This window comes from Calonectris borealis, chromosome 10 (genome assembly GCF_964195595.1).
Source record: "Calonectris borealis chromosome 10, bCalBor7.hap1.2, whole genome shotgun sequence".
NCBI lineage: Eukaryota > Metazoa > Chordata > Aves > Procellariiformes > Procellariidae > Calonectris > Calonectris borealis.
Genome location: NC_134321.1, coordinates 3,911,373 through 3,926,263, shown reverse-complemented (window position 1 = coordinate 3,926,263; position 14,891 = coordinate 3,911,373). Strand labels below are relative to the sequence as shown.

Below are 14,891 nucleotides of genomic sequence, written 5' to 3'. Positions count from 1 at the left end.
GGAAGATGATGATCAACATCCTTTTTTTTTAAGGCAAGCCTCACTCGTTGCAGGAATAAGGCAATCCTGACACCGTCCCTTTCGAAGAAAGGACCTGAGCAGAGCACAGTTTTGCCTGAATGGCGTTTTAACCCGGTACCTCTTTGTGTTCAGTTGTGCAGCTTCCAACAATCACGGAGCAATCTCACACCCAGGTTGCCTACCCTTTTGATGAGGACTTTACAATCAAATGTGAAGCTAGAGGAAACCCACAGCCCACGTGAGTACTGCTTTCACCTGGAGAAGCAAGCAGCAATTGAGTTTGCTTTTAGCCTTTGCCAAACACTCTTCTGCTTTTGAGGAGGGGAGGAATAGCTGATGTACAGTAACCTGCTCATCATCGTAAGGCGAGGTTAAGGTTTGGGTTTCCATTTAGGCTATTCAGCTTTTGTTGCTCCATCACTTCCACTCACTCTGTGAATAGATTTCAACATGCCTTTTCCTTGTTGGGAGATGTTCCATTTCTCTAGCATGTGCTAAGTTCACCCCATGATTTAAAAGAGCTTGTCTGGGCTGTGCTGCAAAAGATAGGAGGTGTGTAATGGTAATCAAAGGGTCCCAGCTGTTCTTCTGCCTTTTCCACAGCAACCCTAAAAATACCACGCACATTAAACCGTGTATTCAGAGATCACATTTGCATTTTATCAGATAGCTTGTCTGTACCTGACATCATCATGGCCGTGGTGATGTTACAAATATACACATAAGGAGTTATTCAAATAAATATCCAAAGATAAGCTTTATGTATTTTACGTCAACGTAAGAAGGAAAAAGATTTTTAATGAAAATGTGATTAACAAAAATGTAATAATAACATAGTAAAAGCTCCTCCTGAGACTTTCACCACTGGATGGTGTATGGGCTAAATTAATAGCTGGTTTGCATGTCATTTTTACTCTTTAATCCCTCCTTTCTTTTTTCTCTGCAACACAATTTAAACTTGCGTAAAAAAAGTAATTTTTATATCAAGATGATTTGATAATTTTTAATTGGGCTCTGAATGGAGATTTGTAGTTTTCCTTTTTTTCTGTAGTTTCACTGTTTGTCAGCGGATCGATGAAAGGCTTTCCGGTATTTAAATGTATGTGATAGAGCTGGTTAGGTGATAGGAACCCATATTCCTCTCCTTACAGTCGCAAGGCAGTGAAGTGCCAAAACATACATTTCTTTTAACGTTAATTTATTTTCTTAAAACATTGGAAAATGTTGAAAAAGTACATGTTCCACTAAATGCATGTTATACCGTAATTTCCAACTGTCTCTGCCTTTGAATCAGTTTAGCCCAATTTCAAGCCATCTGAGACTTCAGATGCATAAACTATGACCAATACTTCAGCATTCATCAAAATCACACCCCAGTAGCATCAAAACTACAAGTGATTCCATGGCAAGACCAGGAGAAACTCAGGCAAGTCATCTCGGCTTCTCCTGGGTTCAACCATGGTATCTCCCAAAGATGGTGAGAAGAGCCCCTGTCAATCCTTGCCAGTTAAAAGTACCAACTCTCCTACAGACACAGCTTTTTTGCAAACTTCTAGCTCCTTTCACTGTATGGTTCTTGCTGTCACGGATGGTCTCTCTCATTTAATGTCCTTGCCTTAAGCTTTGTATTCTTATTTCACGTCACAGTCAGTCATCCAAAAGGAAAGTGTCCAACAGGAGAGACATGCCCAATAGCTAACACAAGTTATAGTAGCACAGGGTCATTTTACCATTCAACTCTCTCCTCTTACATCAAGTTTTTCCTTTTATTTTGATAGTACATTATTGGACCCCTATTTACGACTGTTTTTGTTCCGTAGTGCTCTCTGCTCTGTGACCTGTCCTTTGTAACACTTGTATTATTTTTCAGCTTTAACTGGACTAAGGATGGAAAACCATTCGATTTATTATCTGACCCAAGGATAGTTGCATCTAACAACTCTGGAACATTTGTGATTCAAAATCGAGGAATCATCACCAATTTTCAAGGGAAATATCGTTGCTTTGCATCCAATGTGCTGGGAACTGCCATGTCAAAGGAAATTGAACTAATTGTTCCAAGTAAGGGCTTTTGCTTTGCTTTTGTTTTGTTTTTTTAAGACGAAAAACTGTGTTTCCTCAAATTAAATGGAGAAGAACTAGTTACTAATAGCATAAAACATGCATTGTTTGGTATTCAGTGAATACTGGAAGGAAAAAATCTGTGTGCTCCCTGGAATGATTTCATTTCATTCCTGGTTTTGAAGACAGAAATCTAAATGACCAAATCTGAATGCAGGAGTTCAGACAATACCATTGGACTATCAACCTCTTACAGGTTTCCAAGTGCTGATACTGATGCTCCTTATGAAATTTAATTAATATAAACACAACTGGGTAGATTATGTATATGTTTTCCCAGATATATTAATTTGGAAAATATTTATTGTTTAGTTTTGCTTTCTGAGTATCGTCTGCCCCGCTTTGCCTCTAGAGGGTGGGTTAGTGGGTAAATTAGTATAAACTCTTTAACAGCTATCTCAGGAGAGCTGAATGTTCAATGATAGAAAATTATTTGCTTTGACTTGACTATTTCAATGCCTTTATAAAGCACTTGCTTTACCTTTATCATAAAACCCATAAGAATTCTTTTCTGATTTGTATTGAGTTAGAGCCCCTATTAGCTCTTGTGATGCTTCCACTTCTAATATGTTTCTCTTTCTGTAAAGAAGAAAGCATAAATATTGATGAGAGTTGTAGTCTGGTAAATTCTCTACCTAATCTGGGCAGGAACAATTTGTTTGTGAGTTGATGCCAGCACATCATGGAAATACAGAAATGAAAATATTTGGAGAGGTAAAACAAATAGCAGGAAAATGGCAGAGTAGCCATCTTACAGTTATTGAAAGTACAGTCCAGTTATTGAAAGATATTAACTGTTCATGAAAGATCAAAATAATGAAAGATGAAATAGTTTAGAAATGTATTAAAATTAAAAATGTAGTGGGCAGTAAAGGAATAGGAAGTCATTGTCAGAGAAAACAAAATTGGATTGAGTCAAATCACTTTGGAGAAGTGTTGTAAAAGACACTTCGTGAGTTCGGGGAAATTCCTGAGTTAAAGTTGGAGTCATCTCTCTAATAGTGGAGAAATTTATTTGATAAAGAATTAGAAATCATGTGGTGCTTTCACTTTCCAAACAGTTACTGGAAAGCAAATGCTGTTAAGAGTCATAAGACTGTAATATTTCAGCTTGGCAATGTGACTGAGTGCCCAGAAATTGGGAGGACAATATGGTCTCCATATCAGAGCAAGGAACATGAAATCAGAAGCTGGGGGGAAGGATGGGAGAAATAGCAGCTTATTACTGCAAAATAGCAACCGATGTGAATGTTTGAAGGCTCAAGGGGAAGTGATCCAATCAACTGTGACTTCATCAGCCTGATGTCAGTAACGTTCAGGGTTTGGTATAAATTCTTCCAGGGAAAATATTAAGGACCTGCAACTGAATTGAAAATGAACTCAAAAATATAGGAGTAAAAATTACTGATCCTAGAAGTGTGTCCTTCCATCACAGCACAGAGGAAGGGCAGGGGAGGAAATGGGTGATTTTGAGGACCAGGGTTATAGAAGTGGGATGAAATTTACTGATACAAAGTTCAAGGTCCTGATCAGGACAACATTGATACAACCACCTTTGTACCAATACATTTAAGCACTTTTAGTTTGGAAGTAACACAGGAAAGTGAAGACACAATTGGTCATAAATTCAGGATTGAAATATATGAAATGAGAAGAGGAATATTTGAGACAGAACCTTCCTGGTGGAAGTAGAAAGGACGAGAAACTGCACTGGCTCCACAATGGAGCAGGGTGAGAACATGAAGCAGACGGTATGATGTAGTCAAGTGGCTTAGAAGAAGAGAATCAACGGTACAGTGGCGGTTTTTTTTCAGACTAGATCCTGCATTTCCAAGTTCCTGCAATATTTTGTTATTAGGGGATCAGAAAGGACTGGGCACATGTGGAATTGGTGTGTCCACAGGACAAGGGATATCTCCACAGTCTTCTCAGCCTTTGCAGTGACAAGAGATGGCCACCTAGCTACAAAAAATACTTCTAGCAGGTCGGTGCAGATGAACAGGCCATGAGAAATATGCATAATAATTTTGGTCATGTTTTTATCATAGGAAATAATCCTGAGAAGTATTTTAGGCACAGCCAGGGTGGGAGAGTCGTGGGGCTGTGCTCATGTTGGAAATAAGACACGTGGCAGGGGCTGGGAGAGTTCCTGGAAGAGGGCTGCTAAGGGTGCCGTGTAAATGTGTTGTTACCAGTGCGCCTCATGAAAGACAGGATTTATTTTCCTTCCAGCCAGTTTTATGGATTTTTTCGCTTGCTAAACTTATTTCACATTGCACTGTATTGCATAGTATTCCCTAATGCAGTAGCTTGGTGTTTGGTGAGGAATTAGCAAGATTATGTGAATTGCTATATGGTTTAGTCTCTACCAACTCGCAGTTGCTTTAATGGCATAGCTTTCCTTAGTAGAGGAGAACTGCACGAAGTTTTAGGACAGTAAGTTGAAGTTTATTGAACTAATGATGCAAGTTGGCTCCGCAGGTAGGACAGTGCAGCTATGTACCTGATGTCAACAGGAGTTTCAGGCAGGAACAGGAGAGTGATGCAGTTACTCAGAGCTTTAGACAGGACATAATTATTCACTTTACAGTCTGGCCAGGGCAGTGGGGTTAATACGACTTCTCTTAAGCAGTGTCTCAGACTCATTAATTTTCAGAGGAGTTCAAGACCTCTGTGTAGGTTTCAGCGAAGGTATATCACCTCCAGCAGCAGAATATTCTGATACTCCATTGCTGCTGAACCAAAAAAGGTGCTTAAAAATGGAAAACAAGAAGTTGTTTATGTCTGTATCTGGGATTATTGAATCTGTACTCGAGGTAGATAATTTTTGCTTTTAATGAAAAATTGTCTATACTAGCTTGAGTAGATATTAAGTATACTGGGGATAGTTAGCAACAAATTAATTGAGGAGTTACAAACATGGTTGTTATCAAATGTGAGAGGAATTTTAGTGCTAATACATGCAAAGTCCTAAATCCAGAAAATAAATAAATGGTACAGATAATATATTAGAGGGATTTACCTGACTCCCACACCTTTTAAGGCACATTTACTTTTATTCATACTCTTCTGTGATAAATTCTTTCACTTAATGGTGCAATGTAGATGCTGCAAATTAAATCGGAATTCAGAGAGTAACAGAAGACACCTTTGATTTTCTAAAGTGTTGGATAGTCTACGACTGTGCTCAAGTGAAAGAGAGCTGCTGGTGCACAGATCCGCTGTAAATTAGGCAATCACTGACACAGAAGAGTTTGGGATAAATTGCCTCTATTCACCCACAAGTTTTGAAGCAGAGACTGGTACATATGAGTGAGATCACTACATGCATTCATGATAATGATGCGAAGGTGGCAGTGCTTTGCCAGCTGTATTCAAGTAAAATGTAAGCTACTTGGCAAGTCGCTATGCCAATGAAGGGAAGAAAAACCCAGCAAGTCAGACTAGGCCAGTTTTTTTCATAAATTACTTTTACGCTGCAGAAGGAGAATACTGGCTCTGTAAGGAAAGTAAGGTTGCTGCTGAAAAGGAGAACAAAAGGCTGTTTACTCACAGTAGTCATTCCAGAAAAGCAATAGAAATGTCAGCAGAAATGATCATTAAGTGTCACCTACATAATGAAAATACCACACCTCCCCTATATATGATGACATTAAGGAGAGTGGGGAAGAATGGGGTCTGAGGATCTCTATATGTTGACAAAGTCCAGATTGGTATAAGATACATGCAGCGTGAAAATGAATTTAAATGGTGAGAACACAGACCTCAGCTACCCTCCTCCTGTATTTAGGGAATCTGTTGCTTGAATTACTGAGTAGGCTCAATGCCAGAGGAAGAATAAGTACGGTTTAAACTTCTTTAATTAACTGTAGTGTAAAAGACTCTTCATGGTAGACTGCATTAAGATTTATGCTCAGTATTTCTAAAGCTGTTGCACTAAAAGACTGAAGATCTGAGGATGGAAACATAGCCTAAACATAAAATTGTCCAGTAGCAGGCTATGCTATGCCAATGATGTTAGTTCTAGCATTCCCAAAGAAAGCAAAACCTGTATTAATATTAAAAAAACCAGACGTGAATATTATGAGATCATTAAAAGATACTGAGCTGATATTAAAATAGGAGGTCTCAGTAACAGGCTTTGTGAAGGCGTTCAGTATAGCCTTTTGGGAAAACAAAAGAGAGTAACTCACCGAGACTTTGCAGGCGGTGGGAATAAAATTTAAACCTCTTGCCTCCTAAGCCTAACCTTTGACGACTTTTCTGGCCATCTAAATCGTTGGTATCCCTCTGGCTGTTGCCAGTGACCATCATTTTGGAAAGGGCGATAGAGAGAGATTTACACAGAAGAAAAGACTGTTACTGATTCCATCATAAAAGCTTCTTTGAGAGCGAGTGGACTGACAGCCATGGTCTTCCTGACAGCCAGACTTGCCTAACTTTTTCAATTTAATGCAGCAATTAAAAGATCCATAACTAAGCAGGACCGTATCTCATAAACAGTTCAAAGGCTGCAATGAAAATTACAGATTTAACTACTGCATATACTACATGGACCAGAATATCAATTGATGTACTGAGCTGCTCGAGCTGCATTCAGTGCAACTCGTGGTCGGTGACTGTAAGTCACGTTTATGGTTTTTTGATATGTTGGGCTGTTCGCTGCCCAAGATACAGGTCTGTATAACAAATCAGTCAGCTACTAATTAAGGTGTCTGAGGAGCTGGGAATTTCCAGGATATAGACATTTCTTGACTATCTCCACTTTCCCTCACTCTTACATCCTTTAAGGATTTATTTGCATGGAAGAACTTAGGAATATCCGTGATGGGTCAGGCTAAGCATCCATCTAGCCCAGGACATGTCTCCAACATAAAAACAGGCCTAGTGTATGGTGATGTTTTCCTACAATAGTTTCCCAAAATGTTTGCTAATTGTTGATTTAACATAATGAGTTGACTCCCATTTTACACCAGATACTGGAAGAAACCAGACACAGGGGTCTCAAGAAATTCTGCAGTTACCTGGAGAAACCCTTTTCCTTCAGTTCAATTTCTCAACACTTTACCCAGAAACACGTAAAATATCAAATTGAATGGGCTCCATTCTCATATAAACTGGTATAAATTCCCATACTCGATACAGTTATAGTTGTGTGAAGTCACTGTAGTCAGCAGTAGGACAAAAACTAACCTCTAGCACAAAGCGTACTAATAGGTACCTGAGTAAATCTGAAGCAATCGTGCTGGGGACCGGAGTACCCCAACTCTGGTTGCTATGTTTCTGCATCTATATTGCTAAACCCAAATTTAGATTTTCTATTGGTGTCCCTCCTGTTTGCTTTTCGTTGAGATAAGCATTTTCTGAACAGATAAGAAGTAGGAGGGAGTGACCCAACCTCCTTTCTGAAATTTCTCTCAGCCAACCTAATTTGGCAGTGGTATTGCAGCCTAATCTCAAGTACAGTTCAGTCATTGAACTTTGAGTCACCCCAGGGATTAATCAGAGCCTGGTTCTTGCACAAATGACTCTGGATACTGATAATCTTCCATTTCCGTGGTTTACACGCTGGAGTCAAAGCTCTGTGATTCTGTTTTTTGAGTGCTGTACAGCATTCACAGAACAGATTTGTCAGGAAATAATACTTGGGCAGCGAAGCCTTTCCCAAGACTGTTTTGAGAGCTTTATATGTCACGGTAGGCTTTCAGAAGATGTCTCCGTAGCAGAAGTCAGGTGTGCAGTTTTTCATCTTCCCTATGGCTGTTTCATACGTGCCACTTGATTGCTTGTGTCCTGAGAGCCATCCTGCTGGCACGTCAGCAAGCCTTTCTCAGAGTCATTAAATAATGTTGTTCTCCCCTGTGTTATGGGTATGTGAGAGGTAGCTCTTGGATTCTCTGTCCCCTCTCATTATATCTGTGTGTGGGGAGTTGCATGAAAGATTGACACGACAGTTTTAATGGTATTGCTGCAAAGAGATCAATTGGTTGTAAATTTTACAGTGTCCATGTGCTGCATTGATAACTCCATACAGTATTAAACACTTTCATGACACAATTAATCTTGTATGATACTTTCAAGCTTAATTCAGCTCTGATAGTTTCTGTGATCAGCCACAAATCAGTAGTGATTGATTCTGGAATATCCGGTAATTAAAACAGAGGAACGCTGCAAAAAAAAAAAAAAAAAAAGCCTACATTACATACTGAAGACAAATGTGCAAGAGCCAAAGTCTAAGTGATATTAGCTTCTTAGTTTTAATAAATCTCCTCATGCAGAATTCAGAAGCACTTATTTTTCTAGTCTTTGAGACCTATGGGACCCCAGCAAGAATATAAGCTTGCCAGAAGGTTTGGTTCAGAGATTTATCATGAAGGTTGAATTTTCCCCCCTCGCAAAACTTCAAGGGTTCAAAACACTCAAAGTTATGTATTGAGGGAAAAATCAAAGTTTTTCAATGTTTTTCACAATGAACAAAGTGAAACAAAACAGCATGGAAGAACCCAGAAGCCCCGACTGCCTAGAGTTCAAGTACTTGTTAGAGATGGAGGACACTGGGGTTCAAGTTGCTGCTTCCCCCATCGGGGGCCAAAGGCAGACATCTGGGCCATGCATTGGGGATGAATGACCCTGCTGCCAGCTAACGACACCGAGACCATGATTTTTCCCTGTCTCCTGGTGGAAATTGCTATCTTTTTGTATAATTCTGTAATTACTGGCTACAGAAATTGACTGAGAAGACCAGTGGTTATGGCACCCAACTGGGATATTGGAGACCCAGATTTGCTTGTGCCAAATGAGGCAGAAAATGGGTTTGAACAAGAGTTTCCAATGTCCTAGATGAGTGATCTCACGATTAGTCTGTTTGCTGGTCTCTTTGGTTGTCTTAGTCAGAAATCCTTTATCCTTCACCTGATCCAGCTTTCTTAAAGTTTTGTTGAGAGTGATGTGCTTTTGGGAATAAATAAGCTTTAGATCAAGAAATCAGCTTTTTCCTACTGGAAAATGCTCCACCTCTCCAGCAATCAGTAGATGTATTTTCCAGGGCTTGAAGAGTATAGGTTATTGAAAGTATTGGATTTTAATACATAGTTCCCTTCATTATCTGAAATTTCACCTACCGAATGGGTAATGCTCGTTAGCTCCATTTTGCCTCTCCTAAGAATTCATAACATGTTAATAATCCTCCTGGAGATAAAATCTATGCACAATCTGCATTCAGGCAATCAGCATTATAGTGATTGCTTCTTTTTGTGTTTACTAATCCTACAATGTATAAAGTCTCCTCAGAGTCCTGGCCCTGCATTTCTCACCCTCCTTCTTTGGTTTGACTCTGCGATGTGACCCTGCGGATATCCTGTGGAGCCGCTGGACCACTGACGTTTCAAATTGTTTATTCGCTATCAGAGTTCCCTGTCAGGACTTGAACACCGGGATGGCAATATTTGCCGTGCCAGTTTATTCTGCACAACCAGGATGCTTTCATTCCTTTGCTGTTTAATTGCTGTTAATTTTGCTGTTTAATGCAGTTGCCTGAACTGAAACTTTCGCTAGTTTAAACTTGCCTGGAATGAAAGCAGAAGACAACGTCTGCCCTGAAACTGTCTTAGCTAAATTCGTTTAAGGAGTGGTTACATTTTGCAGACTAATTTCTTTGCTATAATCTCTGAGCTGCAGCCTCCCAGTGCTTGGTTTGGTGTGGACTCCAACCCAGCTCTGCTTGGGTGTGCTCCGGCTGCAAAATTTTGGGCTGCCGAGACTGGCCAGGTTGCCCAGGTTTGCCCAGTGTGGTTCAGGCTTTGAACAGCCTGCTGGCATCAGTGCTGATGCTCTAGGTGATTAAGCAAGTCCTTGATCCATTAATTATTTAATCTATATTTAAGCCCAAATAGGGCAGCCCTTGTGCAACCCCCGTGTATTCTTTTGTGCAAATCCTGTCTCTGCATCCCAAAGGACAAGCTTGCTGAGAAGGTCTGCAGGTCTGCAGGCAGAGGTTTTACACCTGAGGGGATGAGGAGGCAATACAGTCTTTAAACCAGACTTCTGCTTCATCTGATTCTGGAGATGGATAAGATGTGGGACAGCTCCAGGCACAAGGCGGAATAGCTAGCTGATGTCTGTCCTCACCTGCACTGACTTGCAGTGGCTTCTTGGGAACCACCTTTTAGCCAGGACTTTGAGAACACACTGCACTCCCAGGCTGGTTTCGGATCTCCCAGGGACAGCCTGGGACCCGTCAGCGCACGGTCCTCTACTCCCATCTTAGCCTCAGGCTTCGGTTCTGTGTGGCTTTGAGCTGTCCCTTCCAGACAGTACAAATGAATGAACTGTGGAAAGCATTTGAAAATAAATGCGTTAAAATAAAGCCTAAGAAAAGCTCATGGACGTCACAGACAACACCACCAGTCAGTTGCCTGACTTTCAATACTACAGTCTGTGCACTTTATGAATGAAGAATGCTAGCAGAGATTTCTTACTCTTAGTAAAAAGCATTGTTACTCTGTATCACTTTGTAAATAATAGTAGTGACTAAAGGCAGAGGATGCCAAGGACGATGTTAACGTAAATATTTTATTAAGAACTATGTTAAGGGGGAAGCAAAGGGCAAAATTTCAGAAGGTAACAATAAAAGAGGAACTTCTTTGGTTTTGTACAGGTGTACCAAAATTCCCAAAAGAAAAAATTGAGCCCCTTGATGTGGAGCATGGTGATTCTGTGATTTTGCACTGTAACCCCCCAAAAGGCATCCCGCCTTTGCATATCTATTGGATGAATATTGGTAAGTAAACAATTTTTACACAATTCATGTGAGGAGAATCAAAACATTTGTCTTCCACAGAGCAGTTTCATTACAGATTCATAATTGATGGGAATGGTAATTGAACAAGTGCTTAGGAAAAAGATCTGGATATTGAAAAACAAAATTGAAAAATGGAGAATGGAGATGTGTTTTTACATAACACAACGTTAAATTGTAGAATGCATTGACACAACATATTATTAAATATGAGATATCAGAAAGCTTGCATATCAGTAAATGAATCTACCAGTAATGAGGGCTGCTGCATTTACAGTAGAGAGGATAAAATGTGTCGGTATATTATTTCTATTGTTACTATTTTCCTCTTTTAATAAACTAATGGTTGATTTATGATACTAAGAAAAAAAAATCTGACAGGTATGTATAATTAGTTCCTTGTGGCTTTCTGTCACATTGTTCTTCAGCATTTGTGTTCTGCAGGAACTTCTGGCTCTTGGGAAGCAAAATAACTTGGATTGCCACTATGAGATGAAGGGTTTGCTTCTGATGTTGACCAAGAACTTGCACAGACAGGGTGCCAGATTAAATCTCTGATCTTATACGGCAGCCTCTCCACTCCTGACATACATATTTAGCACAGACCTGCGTTTGGCTGGATCAACAACGAGACAGTACAGCAACCTTAGTTCATCTAACACTCCTCTGCTGTAACCTGTGGTTACAGAAGAGCAAAGTGCTTGGGAGACTGGCCGTGGGGGACATCTGTAAATGGTGACCTCCATACCATCATTACATGCCTTTGTATCGGGGAGAGGTGCTGGAAATTTCCTTTGACCTGAGCAGGAACTTTGTACTGAGTATTTTATTATTATCAATTTTTCATTATCAATTATTTTTTCATATATTTTATATATAAATATATTATTATATATAAAATATTTATTATCAATTAGCAATCATAACTTGAATATTGGTCAATAACCCATTGGTTATGCTGGGCCTTCTGCCTCTTTCGCATCAAAGTTATATTCTCTATCTGGAAGCAAACGTATGACAGGAGAGCATTAGCAGTCATCTTGGTGAAACAGCTCAGTATCATTACCATATCATAATTATTTTTTCTTTCTAGATTTGCAGCACATTCCGCAAGATGAAAGGGTCTCCATGAGCCTTAAGGGAGATCTCTACTTTGCAAATGTGGAGGAAAATGACAGTCGAAGTGATTATTGTTGCTTTGCAGCATTTCCAAGACTGAGGACGATTGTACAGAAAATGCCAATGACGCTGAAGGTTTCCCGTTGTAAGTCTGAGGATGAGTAGTTTCTTGTTTTCTATTGTTTTTTCTTTTTTAACTCCCCAGGCATCAGCGAATGCAGATGTGTGCCCTGTGTTTCTGATGTGATTCTCTCTGAAGAAAATGCATGTTACTGTGCTTATTCCTGCATTATTAACCTTACTCTAAGGGCTAAATTCAACCGATAAAAGCTTTTTGCAGCTGTAGAGCCCCAAAAGGGCCCCGTTCTTCCTCCTGTTCTCCCCCCCAGTGAAACCCAATGATGCATTAGGGAAATCCACTTCTCTTCCAGTCCAGCGGGTCACTGATGGATGGGACTTCACTGGGTCTTGAGGACTTTATGTGGCCATCTCCTCCCTGGGCGCAGGCCTGGTTTGGTCTGGGGGCAGCAATGTGGTTGGGAAGGAGGGTGCTTGGCTGCCTAGGGCATCAATAGTGACACGCGAGGCGTTTTCCATTTCCTTAATGAAATGTTGAGTAGGGATCATCAAATTTTATTTATTTATTTATTTAAACATCTCTGCATTCCTGTAGGCTCCGAGGGCCTTATACAAAAGATGGTTTCAGGTACTGCCCCTGCACTGGGTCTCACTGGGGCGAGTTGGGTTTGCTGTCCCATCGTCATATGCGTGCATATGCTCAGTGTACACCTACCCACTGCGGTATCAAACTGCTAATTCAAGCTGCGTAAAGCCACTGAATACAAGGTATTTGCACAGGTATCAGCGTTAGAAACAGAGGAAAAGAATACAAATATCCAAGTGAAAAAAAAGCAGCCTTCTAGGGCACGCTCTCAGCTGCGTTAGATCAGCAAAGCCTGACAGAAGCCGGTGGAACTAAGGCAGCTTATACCAGCTGGGGATCCATCCCGCTTTGCTTGAATCTCTTTTGGCTGTAATAGTTTCTGCTATCACTGGTACCACTCGCTGAGGCTGCCAGTGCCCTTAATATCAGTCTTCTGTTTCACTAATACTTCTGACCTTTCGGGCTTATGCAGCCCAGAAAGCCAAGGAGATTTTTCTTTATGAAAATGAAGCCTAATATTTAATATATGATTTTGAGAGTTTTCTTGTTGGGATAAAAAGATAAAGGATTAGTAGTGGGTTTGTATATCTTAATACTTGCTTAAACCATATCTTGGGATAATAATTATGAGAAAAATATCAGAATGAAATGTTGCTCTCCGTAGCTTTTCCAATGGGTCCAGTCCCACACACATGCACACACAGATTACAGAAATATGAGATGGGGTTTGATTGTGGGGCCGCTGATAGCCTTGGCAGCGGCCCAGCAAAACACCTCAGTGCGGGCACCTTGCTGGCGAAGCCACGAGACTGGGTGTAAAACTCAGTAAAACTCGCAAAAAACTCGCAAAAAAGCGAGGCAGATACTTAAAGGTTTTTGTAAACTCAGCTGGAGACTGCCCACTCCTCTCCATGCAAAGTCCCTGTTGAGGGACTGTATTAAAAAAAAAAAAAATACAGAAAAACATAGGCAATAAGAAAAAAGAGACTGGATAAATTTTATAAAATTTCTTTACAGTGGATAATTAGGGCTTAGTGATTTTTTTATTATATTAAGTAGCTAGGATGAAATGATGATTACATCACTCATGAAGTATTTTGCAGAATGATACATATCTTTGAAGAATTTTCTTTGTATTTTCAGAAATTTGTTGTTCATCTGTTGCTTTACTTTACATTTTTCTTTGTTTCTTTCTTTCATGGCAGAAATGGGGGGGACATGTTTTTGTTCTGATTGATTTATTGTTTCTTTTGATTCTGTATCAGCTATGCATGTTTGTGTTTGGTTGTCACTTTTATTTATTTCAGTTAAGCATGCTAATGACTCAGGCTCACCTAATGCTGCAGTTACTAAGGGTGAGTTGAATGCATCTGTTATTTAGCCTTTAAACTGAGAATCTACCAGCTGAGATGAAATGTGAGCTGCTGCTCAGGAAAAAGAAAAAAAAATCACAGAAGCCTTTTTATTGCGATGGGATGGATTTAAGTGGTCCATGGAGTACAATTTGCTCATCTTGTACTTTTTGACAGAAATATGAAGGGTTTTTAACAAAGAGACAGTTTTCTTACTGAGAAGAGAACATTCACATTTCATAATGTGATGTAAGGAGGCTGATGTCCTGGGTTTCTCTTGTTATCAGTTCAGAGCAGCAGCCAGAGCTGGATGCTCCGAATCTCCCTCTGGCAGTTAAGACGACACTGGCGTTAGGTACCCACGGTTTGAAACCGTGAATTCATGTCTGAAGGGTCACCCTGGGGCCGCATTACTCCAGGGTGACCTTAAGGTGTGAATTTACAGAGCTTCAGGTGCTCTGTGTTCACTGTCCCCGTCTACAGCTATACCTCGCGGTAAATGGGAGGTGGTTCTCTCCGGCCGCATATTGCCCTGTCTGATACTCACCTCAGCTAAGCTCTGCAACAAGCACTTCTCATCCTGGGGACTCACATCTTCCCTCGCTTTGTGTTCCCCTCTTTGTAGAGCAATATCCTGCAAATATTCTGCTGAGCTTTATGCAGGCAATACGGAGAAGTCAGAAGGCAGCTAGCGGCTACTCCTGCAATTCCCCACCCAGTTAATTTTGCTTAAAATATGTAAAAATGATAGTCTTGGGTTTTGTATGTAGCTCTTGACTCTGATTTATTTGGTTAAATTGCTTCTGAGAGCCTCTGT

At 40.3% G+C, this 14,891-nt stretch overlaps 1 protein-coding gene across 1 annotated transcript in view; it reads left to right on the top strand.

Annotated features, from left to right (window-relative positions):
• The window catches only part of CHL1 (cell adhesion molecule L1 like), a 107,912-nt gene that overhangs the window by 53,287 nt on the left and 39,734 nt on the right, over positions 1 to 14,891 (top strand). Inside the window, exons 4-7 of the mRNA XM_075158607.1 lie at positions 154 to 259; positions 1,892 to 2,082; positions 10,799 to 10,921; positions 12,033 to 12,203. Of these exons, the coding sequence (XP_075014708.1) occupies positions 154 to 259; positions 1,892 to 2,082; positions 10,799 to 10,921; positions 12,033 to 12,203 (591 nt within the window). The remainder of the gene's footprint in view (positions 1 to 153; positions 260 to 1,891; positions 2,083 to 10,798; positions 10,922 to 12,032; positions 12,204 to 14,891) is intronic.